The sequence below is a fragment of the Natator depressus genome, chromosome 2 (genome assembly GCF_965152275.1).
Source record: "Natator depressus isolate rNatDep1 chromosome 2, rNatDep2.hap1, whole genome shotgun sequence".
NCBI classification, from domain to species: Eukaryota; Metazoa; Chordata; order Testudines; family Cheloniidae; genus Natator; species Natator depressus.
The window spans coordinates 133086124-133106632 of record NC_134235.1 but is presented as its reverse complement, the minus strand read 5'-3'; the positions used below and the strand labels follow the sequence as shown (position 1 = coordinate 133106632).

The 20509-nt window shown below is 44.2% G+C and overlaps 1 protein-coding gene across 3 annotated transcripts in view; it reads left to right on the top strand.

Annotated features, from left to right (window-relative positions):
- Positions 1-20509, top strand: part of TRIO (trio Rho guanine nucleotide exchange factor) — a 399978-nt gene that overhangs the window by 368758 nt on the left and 10711 nt on the right. For 2 of the 3 annotated variants that reach the window (XM_074945021.1, XM_074945022.1), the window contains exons 48-53: positions 185-942; positions 6995-7242; positions 8656-8794; positions 9191-9218; positions 16262-16424; positions 18495-18616. In XM_074945021.1, coding sequence (XP_074801122.1) covers positions 185-942; positions 6995-7242; positions 8656-8794; positions 9191-9218; positions 16262-16424; positions 18495-18616 — 1458 coding nt within the window. Of the gene's footprint in view, positions 1-184; positions 943-6994; positions 7243-8655; positions 8795-9190; positions 9219-16261; positions 16425-18494; positions 18617-20509 lie in introns of those variants that run through there. The other variant, XM_074945023.1, reaches the window with a different exon arrangement.

Here is a 20509-nt window from a genome sequence, read left to right as displayed (position 1 = left end):
TACCTTGCAGGGATGTCATGAAGCATTAATATCTGTAAAGCATTTTGAGGTCAGTGGAGTAAAGGTGTTATGTAAGAATAAAGTTTGGTTTTGGTCAAACTCTAAGGCTGCATTAAACATATCCAACTTTAACCTGCCCTCTTCTCACTCCCTCTACTCCTTCCTTCCTGTATTTAAATTGCAGCCTTGACATCACCAATTGAGTATCAGAAGAACCACAGTAGCGGTGGCGGTGGCAGCAGCAACAGCAGCGGCCCCAGCAGCTGTAGCGGAATTACCAGCTCCAGCCGTAGCAGGCCCTCCCGGATCCCCCAGCCTGTCAGACACCATTCCCCAGTCCTGGTCTCCTCTGCAGCCTCCGCCCAAGCAGAGGCAGACAAGATGTCAGGTATGTCCATTCATAATCCCTCCCTGCCACCCCACAGCACATCCCTAGAGACTGGCCTCAGCCAGCCAGCCAGGCACCCTCCCATTGCAGAACCGGATGGTCCTGAGAAAGAAGCTGAGCAGATTCCCAAGATGAAAGTTATTGAGAGCCCCAGGAAAACAGCTGGAAACATTTCTGGGTCAGCAGATGGAGCCCAGAAAGAACTGCGTGGGAGCTCGGAGGACAATCGCTCAAGGAGCAGCATAGGATCTCTGACGCTTGGGAAGCCAAGGCCAGGAGCCATCTCTCCAATGAACTCTCCTCTCTCAACGACTTTCCCTTCTCCTTTTGGCAAGGAAACCTTTCCACCCAGCAGTCCCCTGCAAAAGGGCTCCTTTTGGAGCTCCATCCCAGCATCCCCTGCCAGCCGTCCTGGCTCCTTCACTTTCCCTGGGGACAATGACTCCCTCCAGCGCCAGGTCCACCGCCACTCTTCACACAGCAAGGACACAGACCGCATGAGCACATGCTCCTCGACCAGCGAGCAGTCAGTTCACTCCACCCAAAGTAATGGGGTAAGAGCGGAGCATCTCTGTCCTGCGAGCTCTTCTAAAACCTTCCCATGCTCCCCTTCTGTGCGTTACCATCACTCTCCATACTAACTTCTGGCTCTCCAGTGCTGCACTGCTCTGAAATAATCAACTGTTCCAATATCTTCTCTACACAAACAAATAGAATATATATTCTATGTCTGTGTGTGTATGCATACAGCAGACTTGTGATATGTATACAGACACAACACAACTGCTAACATTAGTTGTGACTTCCACCTCTGCTGAAACATCAATCACTAGTCTGATTCCTACTAACTTGCTCTCCTTGCTTTTTTGTCTCTAATCCGAAGGCAGATAATTAACGTGCTGAATATGGCAATCACATGGCCTCTGTTTGTGCGCCACCAACAGCATTTGTAAGATTTCCAGTTGGCCGATTGTCTTGGGGCTTTTTTCCCCCACACACATCCATCCCTTTTTTGTTTTTCCCTATATAGTTTTGACTTTGGTGAGGCATCCATGTCACACTCCCTGGGCTGCTTTATTTTACTCCTTTCAGCCTTAATTGAACTGCAGCATTCTTTTCACTCATCCTCTTTAAATCCCATATCTGGTCAGTGAAGCTTCCAAGTATCAACTGAAAACACACAAACACACAACCAAAAAAAAACTCTGATCACCGTCAGCCCCCCAAAAGTTAGAAAGTGGAAATATTCACTCCACGCCTTTATTCCCCTGTGTAAAAGAAACTGTGTTAGGGCATCTGGAGATTCAACCTTTTAGTCTGCACTTTTTTGTGTGTGTGGGGAAAAAAGGGTTAACAGAATCCACATCCTGAACTGATGTCCACCAGGAAACGCAACATAGTCATGGGGCATGTGCAAATTTAATGCACAACAAATGAATGTCACTCACTGTGAATGTGATAGGCATGTCACCATGCCTTTTACCAGCATTTGGTTTTCCCTCACTAAGTGTTGTTTTCACAAGTGTTTGTTTTTTCAGTACCTGTCACAGCTCCTACACAATACCAATTGCAAATCACCTAACCTGCAATACTTTTTTAAACGCATGCACTTCTTGGTAGAATTGTTTAACATATAGAGCTCTCTCGATGTTTTAGTTCTTACACTTACCTTTGTAATAGCCTTAGAGGAAAAAAATTGTGCTTTGCATGTATTCTTTTTTTATTTGATCTGGTCTCCTTTCTAATTTTCATTTGGTTTGGCTTTGTCTTGCCGTTATCTTTTTCTTTAGTCTAGCAGAATGTTATGTTAATATGATATCTAGGGTAAATAGATGTCTTTTGAATAAATGAATAGAGCATTAATAAGATATTTTTATGTGAACTAAAGCAATAAACACCAATTTCTTCTGTCATTCCCAAATAAGGCTTTAAATCAATTATTAAAATTCCATTTTTTGAACTGGGACATTCATGAAAACTTGAAAAGGAAGCCATAATTTCTGTGTTTGCTTCCTACAATAGCCAACGCTATCTGAATAGCCTTCTCCCTCACAACTCACCTTCTCTTTTAGCTCGATTATAGAGGTAGGTCATAATTTTACATTTATAACGTCACTGTCTGTCATCATACAAGGTGATGTCACAAATTTTAATTTAGTGACTTCCCTCTGTGATCAACTAATTGGAGAAAATGAGCTGTGAAGTTTTATGTCCTTAAATTTGATGTATTCATTTGTGGATGTGTGTTTGTACATATTTACACACACGTATATAGATGTAGTTAAATGATATGTGTAAAAATATACATACACATGCACTCATGTATGCATGTGTTTCTGTTTCATAACTGAAAAGGGGGCAACCCTGAAAAACACATGAAATGAACCTTCTAGTCTGGCTCTTGTAAAAGCTGTGAGAAACACTTATTCAAAACATAGAAGATTTCTACTTAGTAGGATTGTCAAGTATGTGGAAACAGTTCTTGATTAAGCTTTTATGGTACACAATGCTTGAATTATGGGGGGACATGGTACTTCGCAGGTTTTCCCTTCTTGGGCTAGATTGCTGTGCAGTTTCCCTGACAGTACTAGCAGTTTGCAAGTAGTTCTGGTGGGATGATTCACATGATTGGAATGTTAAAATCAATTGTTATCACATATTTAGGAAGGAGCAAGCAGGCAAAAGGAGACTGGGAATAACACTCTGTCAAAAATGGCATTACCTGTTTCCGAGTCACTGATAACTCAAGAGAAAATGACCTTGAATGCTTATGGATCAATGTCCTATCAGATAAAGCATAAGATGGGGTATTAGTTGGTGTCTGCTGCAGACCCTTGAACAGGATGGCCGGCTTCTTGCACATCTATATATAATGAATAGGGGGGAAAAGCTGCATGATCATGGGGGACTTCAGTTTAAGTGACGTATTCTCGGGGTGTCTTGCTGCCAGTATTAAAACATCCCTGGAATTTCTAAATATTATGACAATCTCCTAATTCAAAAAGTGTTGCATCCAACACGGGGGAATTCTATATTAGACCTCTTCTTGACAGATAAAGAGAAACTGATCACAGAACTAAAAATTAGAGGTAACTTAGATACAAATGATCATGACTTGATCACATTTATAATGTGCAAACAGAATAAAGTCACTAGTAAATGTGTACTTGATGCTTTAATAGGCCCAGCTTCACAAAGCTGAAAACAATTAAAAGCCAAATCAGCTGGGCGGTAGAACTTAATCAGAAACATGAATGATAATTGGGAATTATTTAAGAACATGTAACTAGATTTCCAAAAAGCCACAATCAAGAAAGAAGGCCATATTGGTTAAAAAAAGGAAAAGAAAAACTACCTGGTACAGAATGGGAGTGAAGGCAGCTATAAAAAAATTAAAAATAATATATAGCAAATGGAAGAAAGGGGAAGTTGATAGCAATGAATATAAATCAGAAATTAGGAATTGTAGAAGATTGATAAGGAAAGCAAAGGGACACAAGGAGAAATCTATGGCCAGCAGAGTTATGGATGATAACTAGGTAATCTTGAGTAGGAGTAGAGAGATTATTTTACTTCTGTACTTGGCACGGATGCAGCCACTGCTGGAAAACTGTCCAGTTCTGGTGCCCACAATTCAAGGATTTTGATAAATTGGAAAGGGTTTACAGAAGAGTCACAAGAATAGTTAAAGGGTCAGAAAACATGCCTGATGGTGGACTCAAGGGACTCAATCTATTTTAGTTTAACAAAGAGAAGATTTGAGGGGTGACTTGATTACTGTCTGTGTGTACCTTCATGGGGAACAAATATTTGATAATTGGCTCTTCAGTCTAGCAGCGAAAGGTATAACACAGTCGAGTGGCTGGAAGTTGAAGCTAAACAAATTCAGAACGGAATTAAGGCGTAAATTTTTAACAGTGAGGGAAGCTAACATTTGGAACAATTTATCAGGGTTGTGGTGGATTCTCAATCATGGACAATTTTTAAAACAATTGGATGTTTTTCTAAATGATATGCTCTAGAAATTATTCTGGGAAAGTTCTCTGGCCTGTGTTCCATGGATGATCACAATGGTCCCTTGTGGCCTTGGAATATATTAATCTGACCATGTTGGAATTTATGGATGCTCCCTACTGGGGCTGGGCATTTGTGTTCATACATTGACTAGCCTGGAAATTAGATGGATTTCCCTGCCTTTGTAGATATGATGGGCACATTCCTAGGCTGGCATAAAAATTTGAAGATGCTCCCTACTGGTATTAGGGGAGCTGCTAGCAGGATTTCTATGTGCTGACACTCCCTTTCTCTAGCTGGCTGGCTGTGCACACTCTCAGTCCAGGCAGGCAGTTTGCAGATGCTCCCTCCTCAGACATGCCATTTACAGGGACCATTGACTCTCCTTAGGGTGGGGGAGTCAAGCTGGGCTCTTTTTGTCTTGAACATTGTTAACTGTAATACAAAGTCAGTTAACTGGAATTCAGTTAATTATCTTATTGGGGTTTGCAGCCCAAAATAAAATCCTGTTCCCTCACCCAGAGGTGTTTGCGCTCTGTCATGATAATAGGAGTGAAATGCAGTACATACTTACTTTAATCACCAGAGCAGTATTATGGGTAATACTAAGGTATTATAGTAGTGCCTAAAGTCCCCAGCTGTGCTAGGTACTGTGCCAACACATAATCACAGACAGTTGCTACCCCTAATAACTTGAATTCAAAATAGAGTAGACACACACAAAAGTGTTAAGAGAAACAGAAGCACTGAGAGGTGTGATGACTTGCTCACGGTCACACAGCTGGTAGAGGGAAGAGCCAGGAATAGAACTCAAGTGTCCTGACTCCCAGCCCAGTGCACTGTGCGTGGAACCATGCTGCTTACAGTGATGACTCAGAATATACATCAGGAGCAGTTGTGTTGGGTAAGAAGGTGCCATTCGAGCAGGCTTTACTCTTCTGACCACAACCACGTATTAAACACTGGGCCAAACTATCATTTACACTGGTATAAATCTGAAGAAACTTGACATTGATGTAACTGAGCAGATTGTGGCCCATTTTCTTTTCATTTGCAGTTACAGGTGATATTGATTATCAGATAGGAGTGGCATAATAATAATAATGGGGAGACAGTTGAATTCTTGCCCTCTGTACTGAGACTGCCAGCACAGGGTGCATTTTCTGTTGGGGACAACTTTTCACGATCAGCTTACTGTCTTTGGGCTATTGACCAGCCATTGGGTGGTGGTAGTGATAATAGTCATCGACTTAAGATATATTCAGAGCACCAACACTTACGCCACATTGTTATTCCCCGGAATCATCCAGTCCCCCAGTTTACAGGTTGGCTTACCTTTAAGTCCTTCCTAAGGAAACTGGATGGTTCAGGGCCAAGCTATATGGAGTTGGTTTGTTAGTCTGATAAGAAATTGCATGTTGACATTCATTAAAACTTCAGAAGGAAGCATAAGGTAGTCACAAGAGGTAATAGCTAGACCTGAGTTTTCAGGTGGGACCACTGTCAAGACAGATAACTTTTCATGGCTGAAAAACTTTGATAGTGTGATTTACATCATATGAGTTATTGATCAGTCATTACAACATTTGTTGCCAGTGCTTATTAAGGAGAAAGGCAAAAGATTCAGGTATACCCATACAATGTTGAGTCCATGCTTGTAACTACACGCACTTATAATGGTTGTACTTACTGATAGAATATGAGAAAAAAGACCTCCAACTGTAGGGTAGCTATAAATGGGTCAATTAATGATCTGTTTTTCCTGTTTTTTTGTGTTTTTTTTTAAACACCTAAAAAGTAGCTAATTTATCTCATCCTACACATTTAAAAATAAAGAATTAAAAAATGCACAAAGTATCGGGGTAGCCGTGTTAGGCTGTATCCACAAAAACAAGGAGGAGTCCGGTGGCACCTTAAAGACTAACATAAATGGCCCATGCGTCTGAAGAAGTGGGTTTTTTACCCACGAAAGCTTATGCCCAAATAAATCTGTTAGTCTTTAACAGACTAAACTGTCAAGCATTAAGGTTTTTGAGAAACACTAACAAAAGCCAGTTCATTTTGCCCTTTTGTACCTTATTATATATAATATGCAAGATTGAGCTACTGTCCTAAGATCCAACAAATGGAGCAAGGTGAGAACGATCGTCTGCTTCAAGGCTGAATTTCCCAGCTTTGATTAGGTTAGGTCCTAGCCTTAATTTTTGGTCTCTCTTTCAAATTGTGATTTATAATGCCTCCCAATGGATAATCCCATGTACTGTCATTTGGTTCTGTAGGTAGTAAAAAGGGGTGCCCTGAGGCTTCAATAAAACTGGGATCCATAGAATGATAAATAAAAGTAACAAATGTGGGGGGAAATCCCCATTTCTTCATCAGCTTTCTGTAATGGCAGGTAATAGTATATTTTATTTGTGTAAATGACAAAGATACAGTAGACCAGGCATGTTCAAAAAGACAGATAAACTCCTTGGACTACAGATTGTTTAGTGTCGCAGCACAATGTAATCTTAAGTGTCCTCTGTGTGAGCTCTAAACTTGATCCCATTTTTTCCCCTCCCCTCTCTGTCCCTATCCCATTAATACCTACAGAGTGAAAGTAGCAGCAGTAGCAATATCTCCACGATGCTGGTGACACACGACTACACGGCAGTGAAGGAGGATGAGATAAATGTCTACCAAGGAGAGGTCGTGCAAATTCTAGCCAGCAATCAACAGAACATGTTTTTGGTGTTCAGAGCCGCCACTGACCAGTGCCCTGCAGCCGAGGGCTGGATTCCCGGCTATGTCTTGGGGCATACCAGTGCAGTCATCATTGACAACCATGATGGAACAATCAAGTGAGTGTCTGGGTTTCTTCAGAAGAGAAGAGGGTTTGCACATATTTTATGTTACATGAGCATTTTGTAAAAAGATTTACAATTAAATCAGGATTTGAGCCTTCTAAACTAAAAGTTTTTGTGAACTTCCAGAAGGAAATGGACCTCACGTGTGATGAATTCCTGGAAAATATTTGGTGTGTCTTGGTGTCAGTAAAACTGATTTATAGGTTGGAAATTTGCTATGATAGAAATGTTTAAGAAACCCATGCAGGTATTTTCTTTATGACAAATGCTATTTAGCTTTCCTGAAATGATACCTAATGTTATTGAAAGAAGACTAATTATGCACTCAAACTTAACCTTTCCCATAATAAAAGAATCAAGAGACCTGAAATGGAAATTAAGGCAAACTTTAAATGGAATAATTTATTAAGAATTAGGCATTTCTATTAATAAGAATAATAAACTATAGTTACACCAATTAGGATGAGATTACCGGTGCTTCCAGTTCTTATGCTTTAAAGCAGAAAGATGGTTGTTGGCATGAAAGTATATTTCTCCCCATACTGTAGTATTGGAAAATTGGATGATTTATGGGGGGGGGGTTTACATTTGTATCTGAAACATTTGTCATTGATCAGTGTTGGAGACATAGGCGCCGATTCCATGGGTGCTCCGGGGCTGGAGCACCCACAGGGAAAAAATGGCGGGTGCTGAGCAACCGTCAGCAGCCCCCTGTCAGCTCCCCACAGTAGTTCCAGCCTGCCGGCAGGCCCCACAAACCAGAGTCTCCCCTTCCCTCCCAGCACCTCCCGCCCGCCGTGAACAGTTGTTTCGTGGCGTTCAGGAGGCTGGGGGTGAGGAGCGAGGACACGGTGCTGTTGGGGGTGGGGTTGGCATGGAGGCGGGATGGGGTCTTGGGGGAAGGGGTGGAGTGGGGGCAGAGCTGGGGGTCGAGCACCCCCCATCAGTTTGAAAAGTCGGCACCTGTGCTTGGAGACAGGACAGATGGGCCATTGCTGTGTTTGACTGACAGTTTCCATGATTTTATGAAAGACTTCGCTTCACAGGTAAGATTCCATACATTACAACGCTTCTCATTGATCTTTCATTTTGTCTACAGTTTTAAACAAAGGCAAAATGTCTCTTATACTTACCCTGCATCCTTTAATTTTGTAATTTTTTGCAGAAATACACTGAGATCAAAATTGATACTTTTAGCATGGAGGGTCACCAGGAAATCTAAGATTTCTTGAAGATATTTTGTGAGTTTCCTTTACAGCTCCCATACTCAACAGGACTGGACTCTGCAATCTTTTCTCTTAGATATTTACAAACATTAAAATTTTGCAGTGCAAGTGAAGTTAAACAGCACAGTGCCCTGCTGAGGGCTCAAAAGAGTTGAACAAAATGTTAATGTTCTGCCTTCAGGAAGTCAACATCTTGGCACACAGCACTCCGTTTAAGGAAGAAATCTGAGAAAAAAGATAAAGACGGCAAAAGGGAAGGCAAGCTAGAAAACGGTTATCGCAAATCCCGAGAAGGACTTGCCAACAAGGTTTCCGTGAAGGTAAATGCTACAAGGATATGGTATTTCAAAAATGAGCCCGTGGGGTAAGTTAAAATAATGGGTCAAATTTGTCTCTTGTGTAACAGCATTGACCTGAGTGGCATTAGACCAAGGAGGAATTTGGCTCAGTGTGTGTGGTTCTTCATGTTGTTTCTCCAAATTCAGAGCCTGTGGAAGTGATCCTCCAGTTTGGGGCTGTGAGGCCATTCCAAAGTGAATATGGGGAGAGTGGTATGGGTGCCAAAACACTGAGTTGCAGCTGCTTCTGTGCTTTTGTGGGGATGGCTAAAACCCATCACCATGCTAAAGCGTTTTCATTTTAGACCATTGGAAATAATATTGGTTTTAAGAATGTTACTTGAAAGAAATAAATAATTCACTTTCTCTCTTTTTCAGCTTCTCAACCCCAACTACATTTATGATGGTAAGTTGTTCTAATAATTAAAAGCCATCGTAACCATAGTTTGAGGAAAACATACTTTGCATTGTATCTGCTGATGTGATTTTGAGTGTAGGAGAAACCACTCCTCATTGCTTCATCACCAGAAATAGTCACTTGCTTGATGTGACACACATCAGGAATTGACTGTATTGTATCTTAAAAACTTGGAGGTTTTTTGGAGAAGGGAGGCAGTTCCTGAAGTATGTGCTGTGATATTATCTTGGAACTTTGGGCATATATCCACAAATAATAACAAATACATATTGTACTGTGTAACATACCTTTAAGAAATAGGCAAAGACACCACTGCTAACAGATTCCCACCCACTCTTTTCCTCTCCCTACCCAGTATGGCTTACGCCTGAAAAAAGAGATGGGTCTTGTATTGAACACAGAAGGCCTGTAAAATCCAGGCTGTGTTGGAGATGGGGGGGGGGGGGGGGGAGATCTAGAACTGAGAACCCTCCCCCAAGAATGCCCTGCCTCCATTCCCTCACCTTTAAATCTAGGGAATGTTAACAAGAGCACCTCAAATGCAAGGGCTGATCAGACCTACGAGTAAACAGAAAACCTGTGTGTTTGCTGAATTTTGCTAACATCCACATATTGGATGGAGTACAGCATTCTGCACCAGCTCCGGCTTCTGAGTGATCGTCAGATATAAACTCTATTCAGTAATCCATTTGTGAGGTGATAAATACATGGATTGCTCTGGCAAGGCCCAGATCTTGAAGAGAACATAATTTCATAGGTACCTTTAGGTTTCTTCTTCAAGGAGTGTCCCTGTGGGTGCTCCACTTCGGGTGTCTTGGCGCCCTGCACTTGTAGTCGGAGACTTGTGGTAGCAGTGCCCCGGTTGGCCATGCACGTGCGGCAGCCATCTTGCACCGCTCCAAGCAGCTACCCCACACGCGCAGCCAACCGCCACCCAGTTCCTTCTCTACTGCCCTTGGTTTCAGTCAGAACGATGGCAGTGCCCTATCTACTCTCATATTCCTTTCATCTCTCCCCTTTTCTCAGTTAATTTTCCCGATTGTTTATCTCTCCATTCATTTTTCTTTCATTTTCACATTTAAAAAAAAAAAAAAACTTTCCCGTTTTTGTCCCTGCCTCTGGCAGGCAGCCGCCAAAGAGGCATTAGACCGGGACTGTTCCCATTTTTCATTCAGCTAGCCTCTCAGACATGCTGGGCTTTGCAGGTCTCAAGTGCTGTCTGATGTGCAGTCTCTCAATACCAGTGACAGACGGCCACTCACAGTGTGTCCGTTGACTGGGGGGGAGACGCACGTTACCCAAACTTGTCCCCACTGCAAGAAACTCACAGCGTGGACAAGAAAGGCCAGGGACCTCCAATTAAAACTTTTAATGATGAAGAGATCCCTCCGACCCCGAGTCCAAGACGCCACCTCACCAGTCCTCACCTGCAGCTGCCTCAGATATGGAGTCCTCTTCAAAAATGACTGCTAAGGACCCTGGTCCTACCAAAACCACAAAAAAGTGGTCTCACTCCTCGCCACACCAGGATTCACCTCCAAAAAAGCAATCCCCAAACACAAAAACTGCCTCGGTATCAACAGCACCCAGAGCACCGGACCACGAGGCACCGGGCCCGTCCGGTACCGAGACATCCTGAGGAGCAAAAGACCCTCTGCGGTCTCACTCTCATAGCAGCAAAACTAAGCCTCACTGGAAACCTCAGGCACAGCGCCGCACTCTGGCGCCACCTGCTGCACCAATACAACACGACAAGTCTGCGGCACCGACGCTCCCTCTGGTTCCCAGCCTGTGCTGCTGGCACCGAGTCTCCTGGTACCGCAACAGTTTGTCAGCCATGCAGACCTCCTCATTGCTTCCACCTGCTCTTTGGTACCAATGGCACCCTGGCCAGAGTCAGGGCCAAGCTTTATCGCGACACTCGCTGACTCTGCCCCTCCTCTCTCCAGTGATGAAGAGGAGGAAGTGGAGACAAGAGTGGCACGCCTCACCACTCCTCTCCTAAACCTGCCAACCTACAGGGCGTCTGCTCCCATGGCCTTCCCACTGCAGCGGTCATACTGGGACCCCTGGGTATTATACAGAGCCAGGATACCCAGCCATCCAATCCACCCAGGTCCAGGACACAGTGATCATCTCCATCTGCTCCAGCTTCCCCAGGACTGCTGGAGGAGGAAGCTGAAGAATTTGCGGACAGGCTGGAGGGTGACACCCTCCCACCTACCCACATCCCAGCTTCATCTCCAGACGAAACAATAATGCCACCTCCCACCACATTGGGAGATGATTTCAAATCCTTTCAGGATTTGTTTAAAAGAGTAGCTGATTCATTAGACATCTCTTTGGCTGAGTTACCAGAGATTCAACATAAGCTGACAGACATATTGCAAGCTTCTCTATCAGCCAAGATAGCACTACCCATGAATGCTGCCATCATGGCCCCAGCAAAAACCGTATAGCAGACTCCAGCCACAGCCCCACCTTCTTGTAAGTGATCTGACAAGAAGTACTACATGCCGGCTAAAGGAGCTGAGTTTTTGTTTACTCACCCTACTGCAAACTCATTGGTGGTAGAGGCAGTTAATCAAAGGGGGAAGCAACATCAAACCAAAACCACCCCATGATAAAGATTGTAAACACCGAGACCTCTTCGGCAGGAAAGCCTCTTCATCAGCGACCCTCCAGTTTCACATAGCAAACTATTCTGCATTACTGGCCAAGTACACACACAACATTTTTTTTCTCAGATGTCATCTTTTATTGACCACGTCCCAGGTGACAAAAAAGAACAATATAAAGCCGATATAGCAGAAGATTTCCTCATCACCAAAACTGCTCTGCAGGCTTTTCAGGATTCTGCTGACACAGCAGCCCGCTCCATCACCACGTCGATTGTCATGCGGAGGGCTTCATGGCTCCATCTCTCTGGCTTCCCCAGGGAAGTTCAGGCAACAGTAGAGGACTTACCTTTTGAGGGGAAGAAATTGTTTGCAGAGAGCACAGACGTCTCCTTAAACACCCTGAAGGACTCCCATGTGACACGAGGGACACTTGGAATCTGTATCCCTGCACAGGAGATTCCTACGATTCACTCTGGGCAGCCTACACGACCAATACAAGATACTTCCTTTTGGCATCTCTACGGCCCCAAGGGTTTTTTTTCCAAAGTACTTGCCATTGCAGCAGCACATCTTCGCAAGCAGGGTGGGACCATATTCCCCTATCTAGACGACTGCCTGCTGAAAGCACTGACATACGATGAGGCAGTTCACACCACCCTAACCCTATTTACAAACCAACCTACAGAAATCCACCCTGACCCCAACCCAACAACTGAACTTTATAAGGGCACACCTCGACTGTGTCATGGCATCAGTACGGCTACCCCAACAATGGTTTCTTGCCTTAACAAACTGTGACAGGGTCGGGCCGGATGGCTACAGGAGAGTAATAGAAGGCAGATATGTTAGCCCCAGGTTAAGTAGGTCCCTTTTCCCTGGGTAAGATAACAGGAAAGGTTCCAGAACAATCAGGAACCTTCTGGAGACAATTAAGACAGACAAGCTGATTAGAACACCTGCAGCCAATCAAGAAGCTGCTAGAATCAATTAAGGCAGGCTAATCAGGGCACCTGGGTTTAAAAAGGAGCTCACTTCAGTGTGTGGTGTGCATGTAAGGAGCTGGGAGCAAGAGACGCTAGGAGCTGAGAGTGAGAACGCATATTGTTGGAGGACTGAGGAGTACAAGGATTATCAGACACTAGGAGGAAGGTCCTATGGTGAGAGAAGGTGTTGGGAGAAGGCCATGGGGAAGTAGCCCAGGGAGTTATAGCTGTTGCACAGCTATTCCAGGAGGCACTCTAGACAGCTGCATTTCACAGGGCCCTGGGCTGGAACCCAGAGTAGAGGGCGGCCCAGGTTCCCCCCAAACCTCCCAACTCCTGGTCAGACACAGGAGGAGTTTACTTGGACTGTGGGTTCACGAAAACGTCCAAGCTGAGGGCTGCCGTGAAGCTCCAAGGCGAGCAAATCCGCCAATAAGCACAAGACCCACCAAGGTGGAGGAGGAACTTTGTCACAAAACCTAATCACAACAGTAAGACACAGCCCACAAACATTCGCCAGAACGTGCCTACAACTTCTCGGACACATGCTGGCTACCACTTTTGTCGTGAAACAAGCCAGGCTGCATCTGAGATGTCTACAAACCTGGCTTGCACTGTATACATTGCTCACAGACACCCAATCAACAGACTGCTTACAATGCCCAGCAGAGTGAAAGACTCGCTCACATGGTGGACAAAACAAACAAATGTTTGCTGAGGCCTTTCCTTCCAAAGGGAAACCCCATCAGTCACTATCACCATGGACACCTCTCTGGTAGGATGGGGGACACACGTGGCCGACAACACCATCCAGGGCCAATGGTCCCTAGAGGAGTCAAATCTCCACATAAATCTACTGGAGCTCCAAGCAATTCAAAATACCTGCCATCACTTTCTCCCCCATCTGCAACAAAACTGTCCAGATTCTCACGGACAACTTGGCAACTGTTTTATATAAATCGCCAAGGAGGGGCCCGATCTTACCTGCTCTGCACAGAAGCAGTCTGCCTCTGGCAATGGTGCATCTCCAACAACACACATCACGGCATCCTACCTACCTGGAAACCAGAATGCCACAGCAGACAACCTCAGCAGGAACTTCTCATGGACACATGAGTGAGAAATAGAGGCACAAATTCCGCAAACTATATTCCAACAATGGGGATTCCCCTCAATAGACCGTTTTGCCACAACCCACAATGCCAAATGCCCACAATACTGCTCCAGAGCGGGACCAGGACACAACTCTCTTGGAGACGCCTTCCTCATCAGATGGGAGGCCCCGCTCTTGTATGCCTGATCCCCCTGTTGAGTCATGTCCTTCACAAGATCAGTCAAGACAAATCCAGAGTCATCTTGATTGCACCAACATGGCCCATACCAACTTGGTTCCCATACCTGACCCCAGTGGCTGTCAGATCACGAACCCTTCCCCTCCTGCCTCACCTGTGGACACAGGATACCTCCGTCACCCCAACATTCCAACACTGTGTCTCTACTCATGACTAATTCAGGGATGACAGAACTCCAATTATGCTGTTCCAAGGAGGTCCAAGACATTCTACTTAACAGCCGATGTCTCTCCACACGAAAAACATATGCACACAAGTGGAAAAGATTCTCCATCTGGTGCCGAGACAAGCAAATCATTCCACAGTTGGCCCCGTTACCCACTATCCTTGATTACATATTGACACTCAAAAAATCTGGCCTCTCGACTAGCTCATTCAGAGTGCACTTATCAGCCATCACCACCTTTCACGACAAGGTGGACGGACTCACGGTCTTCACCCATCCACTGACTAAGTGCTTTCTCAAGGGTATAGAGAATACTTACCACCCATTAACAGACTCGACCCCTATGTGGGACCTCAACCTTGTTCTCTTTGCCCTCATAGGCAAACCCTTTGTACTGCTAGCGACCTGCTTGTTCCTACACTTATCCAGGAAAGTTCCCTTTCTAGTAGCTATCACATCAGCACGAAGGGTGGGAGATTTGGGTGCCCTAATGGCACACCCACCTTATACCACATTCCTCAAGGACAAAGTCATCCTATGCTCACACCCTAAATTCATACCCAGGGTTGCCTCCCTCTTCCATCTCAATAAATCCATTTACTTAACTTGTATTCTCTCCCAAGCCACATGCCAACGACAGGGAGGCATCCCTTCACACACTAGACATCCACAGAGTGCTGGCATTCTATGTAGAGAGAACAAAAACATTCAGAAAATCATCCAGGCTATTCGTATCCACAACAGAACGATCAAGAGGCCAAACCATTTCCAGAGACTTTCTAAATGGATCTCTAATTGTATCAAACTATGTTACCAAAATTACAATCTGCAAGCTCCTTCTGGACTTCACGCACACTCCACTAGAGCTATGTCCACATCCATAGCCTTTCTCAGACAAGTATCTATCACTGATATTTGTAAAGCAGCTACTTGGGGATCGCACCGTACTTTCACCAAACACTATGCCCTGGAACAGCAGTCAGCTGCAGACGCTCACTTCAGTCTATCGGTGCTCTTCACTGTACATACATCAACTATGAAGCCCCTCCTCTCCACCGAGGGGCACTGCTCTTCAGTCACCTAAAGTGGAGCACCCACAGGGACACTCCTCAAAGAAGAAAAGGTTTACTCACCTTGTTCAGTAACTGAGGTTCTCCGAGATGGTTGTCCCTGTGGGTGCTCCCACCCTTCTCCCCTCTGCCTCAGAGTTCCGGCTTGATCCTCTGGGGTAGAGAAGGAACTGGGTGGCGGTTGGCTGCGCTCATGGGGTAGCTGCTTGGAGCAGCGTAAGATGGCTGCCGCGCGTGCGCAGCCAACCAGGGCACTGCTATCACAAGTCTCCGACTAGAAGTGCAGGGTGCCAAGACATCTAAAGTGGAGCACCCACAGGGACCACCATCTTGAAGAACCTCAGTTACTGCACAAGGTGAGTAACCTTCTCATCCCTTCTCATTCCTCAGGGTTACTCAGGCTCATCCTGACATTAGATTGGACTTAGTTTCAGATGAATGGAGTTACACATGCTAACACTTCTTTTAAAAAACCCAAAACCGCAGCACATCCATTTAGATCACTCGCTGTAGCATTTACTCAGGAAACTCATCTCAGATAGTGTTTAGTTTTCAGTTAGATCTTTGTGGGTAGCATAAGGAATAACAAGAGCAAAATGTTTTGCCCAAGTTCATGCAGAGAATGGGTGACTAAGGGTTAGAACTCTGCGGAGTCCCCGTTGCTTAGTCTAACCACTTGACGCTATAGGCTTCAATTGGACATGTAGAATAAGTATTTCAAGGGGAGAGGGAAAGGCCCCAAACTTGTAAATGCAGTGCTTTATCTTGGAATGATGGGAGGGCAGGATGAAAGGGGGGTAACTTCAGTCCACTTATTGTAATTATTTTTCCTTTTGCAGTTCCCCCAGAGTTTATAATACCATTGGGTGAGGTCACATGTGAGACAGGAGAGACCATCGTTTTTAGGTGTAAAGTCTGTGGTCGCCCGAAAGCTTCAGTAACTTGGAAGGGTCCTGATCATAACACCCTAAGCAATGACAGTCACTACAGCATTTCATACAGGTACAGTAATGTGTTCGCTTGTTTCAGCATTCTGAAGGAGAGAGTTCTGTGGAGAGCAGAATGACTTGTTTTCTTGAAAGTGTGGGGCATTGCCTTCAGTCCCATTTTACTTTTTCCATTCCCTCCCCCACCCCCAAAATAAATAATGGAGTTCAAATTCCTGTTTGTGCTTTGACTGCACATAATAGGCTTTAGCTGCCAATCCTCCAGTTTGCTGCTAATCCAGAAATCATACAGTGTTGGGTGTGGATGAGTGTATGTTTGTTTTGGACAAGGGCATTAGAGGTATCTTCACGCTTCTTGAAAATCTCAGGAATAAATCATAGTCTCAGCAAGCAGCATTAATGCAGGATTTGTTCTGTAGGAGTTCTAGAGGAGGACTGCAGGGAATTGTAATGGAGTGTAGCTGATCTAAAGGTTTTGTATGAAATGTTTCATGTCTTTGTGCAACTGCAGAGGAGTCACTGCTGGAAGGGCTCTGGCTCTTTATCTAAGCCAGAGGTCCCCAAATTCTTGCGTGCCTCCCTAGGGGGCATGAAGGAACGTTTGGGGGAGCGCAGCTGGGGCCTGGGCCAGCCCGCACAGGGGGTGGGGGAGGGAGTGCCACCTATCTTCTTTCCTGGCTCAGCCCTGGTTTCAGGCCCCACCCCTAGTGCCAGGGCTACTGGCCTCGTGCCCAGAGCTCCACCCCGGTGCTCTGGCTGCTGGCCTCGCTCCCAGGGCCCCAGCCGAGGCTCTGCTCTCAGCCCTGCCCTCAGCTGTGGCCCCAGCCTTGGCCCCTTTACCCCATCCATGTATCTCTCCTCCCCCGCCCCTGGGCCATGGCCCTTCTCCTGGCCCCAGAGGTGGGAGGGGGCACGCAAGGTAAAAAGTTGGGGGACCACTGTCTAAGCATCATTAATTTCAAAACAAGGGATTAGAGTTTAAGGGATATCAGTGTCAAATGTAGCCAATTTTGAAAAAATCAGTTAAAAGAAGTTTAAGATATTGCATCTGCTTAAGTCTGCCTGGCAATTGTTGTGACTCCATCACACTTTCCTAATTTATTTATTGTTTTCTTCTCCCCTGCTGCTGTTAGAGACCCACACCAACTGGGAGAACTGGCTAACTGGTTACACACAAAGTGCTGTCAAATACGCAAAGTAAATATCCTGAACAAATAAAGAGGAAATAATAGTGAGGTGTTTATTAAATAAACTTTCAGTTATTGGAAACTTTAGTGGTACTTGCAATAATAGCAAGTAAAAATTGGAATGCAGCAGTGAAATTTTCTGCTAGTTAGATGTTTGTCCTTTCCACCAAACACAATCTCTGCTCCAGAGAGGCATAAAGCTGGAATAGAAGAGGTTTTGCAGGGCTAAGGTTCGGTGTCAGACCTGAATGAGAAGCTGATACAGTGCTGACACCTGACTCAAGCTATAGTTATTAGTTCTCTATTTCATAGTCACTAAATTCACTTATTTTTGGTGACCTTTTTTTTTTAAACACAGAGATGGTGATTGAATGAACTGAGAGTAAGACTAGTTAAATGTTGCTAGTCCTTTTAAAAATAAAATAAAATCCAGTGTTTTCCTGACACTAGATAGTCAAGCAAATGTTGTGGCAAAAAGTTTCGTTATGTTTTAAGCAATTGGATGACACTCAAATTTGTCCCGTGGCCAGCCTGGTGATGGAGTGACAACAACAGTACTCCTGAGTGTTTGGGAAGGAGGGTTGTACTGATCTCTCCGACAGAGGAGGGCAGTATTAAATGGTTCCATAGAGAACTCTCTGACACAAAAGTTGCTACAAAATGGTGACTTCAGGATGGCAGGAGAAAAAGGAAATTCTTGATCTTCAGGCGTCAGAGGGTTTGCCAACAGGAGACCAGTTGTCAGATGAAGATTTTGATTCTAATGTGAGTCTGCAAGATGTCACTCTGAAATGCTCAGAGCTAGGATATACCATTATTTAGTGGAGTTGGTGGGCGTGTATTGTAAGAGTGCTGAATTTGAATGTAAGATGCGTTGCGAGCTGGAGACTTCTAAATAGGACATGGAACTCCCTGATCGATTCTAATGTGTTTTGCAGTGATTTAGGAGAGGCATCCTTGAAAATCATTGGTGTGACCACAGACGACGATGGTATCTATACCTGTATAGCTGCAAACGATATGGGTTCGGTTTCATCTTCAGCCAGTCTTCGAGTTTTAGGTGGGTTTGTCTCTTTGCCTCTTTTCATCTGATAACATTACCAGCAATCTTGGGTTTCATAGGATGGCTATACATTATCCACAGTACGTAGAAAACCCTGGCCTCTGAGTTCATGAAATTTAGAGGTGATTTATGTCAATCTTTTTCACGGGACATGTGGCATTATATGTGAAAAAAAGCATAGAATCAAATGAAGTAAAAATTATAAATGAATCAAACTGTACCACAGAATCTCTATGGATAGAAATTCCATGCTCTAATAATAAGAATATATAGCGATAGGGATATATTACCGACCACCTGACCAGGATGGTGATAGTGACTGTGAAATGCTCAGGGAGATTAGAGAGGCTATTGAAATTAAACACTCAGTAATAATAATGGGGGATTTCAGTTATCCCCAAATTGACTGGGTACATGTCACCTCAGGACGGGATGCAGAGATAAAGTTTCTTGACACCTTAAATGACTGCTTCTTGGAGCAGCTGGTCCTGAAACCCACCAGAGGAGAGGCAATTCTTGATTTAGTCCTAATTGGAGTTCAGGATCTGGTCCAAGAGGTGAATATAGCTGGACCGCTTGGTAATAGTGACCATAATATAATTAAATTTAATATCCCTGTGGCAGGAAAAACACCACAGCAGCCCAACACTGTAGCATTTAATTTCAGAAAGGGGAACTACAGAAGAATAAGGAAGTTAGTTAAACAGAAATTAAAAGGTACAGTGCCAAAAGTGAAATCGCTGCAAGCTGCATGGAAACTTTTTAAAGACACCATAATAGAGGCTCAACTTAAATGTATACCCCAATTAAAAAACATAGTAAGAGAACAAAAACTTGCCACCATGGCTAAACAACAAAGTAAAAGAAGCAGCGATGGCAAAAAGGCATCCTTTAAAAAGTGGAATTTAAATCCTAGTGAGGAAAATAGAAAGGAGCATAAACACTGGCAAATGAAATGTAAAAATACAATTAGGAAGACCAAAAAAGAATTTGAGGAACAGTTAGCCAAAGAATCAAAAAGTAATCACAAATATTTTTTTTAAGTACATGAGAAGCAGGAAGCCTGCTAAACAACCCGTGGAGCCACAGGACGATCGAGGTGCTAAAGGAGCACTCAAGGACAATAAGGCCATTGCGGAGAAACTAAATGAATTCTTTGCATCGGTCTTCACGGCTGAGGATGTGAGGGAGTTTCCCAAACCTGAGCCATTCTTTTTACGTGACAAATCTAAGGAACTCTCCCAGATTGAGGTGTTATAAAAGGAGGTTTTGGAACAAATTGATAAATTAAACAGCAGTAAGTCACCAGGACCAGATGATATTCACCCAAGAGTTCTGAAGGAACTCAAATGTGAAATTGCAGAACTACTAACTGTTATCTGTAACCTATCATTTAAATCAGCTTACGTACCAGATGACTGGAGGACAGCTAATGTGATGCCAGTTTTTAAAAAGGGCTCCAGAGATGATCACAGCAATTACAGGCCGGTAAGCCTGACTTCAGTACCAGGCAAACTGGTTGAAACTATAATAAAGAACAATATTGTCAGACATATAGATGAACATGATTTGTTGAGAAAGAGTCAACATGGCTTTAGTAAAGGGAAATCATGGCTCCACAATCTACTAGAATTCTTTGAGAAGGTCAACAAGCATGCTGACCAAGAGGATCCAGTGGATATAGTGTACTTAGATTTTCAGAAAGCCTTTGACAAGGTCCCTCACCAAAGGCTGTTACGCAAAGTAAGCTGCCACGGGATAAGAGGGAAATTGGTAACCAGTTAAAAGATAGGAAACAAAAGGTAGGTATAAATGGTGAGTTTTCAGAATGGAGAGAGGTAAATAGTGGTGTCCCTGAGGGGTGTTCTGGGACCAGTCCTATTCAACATA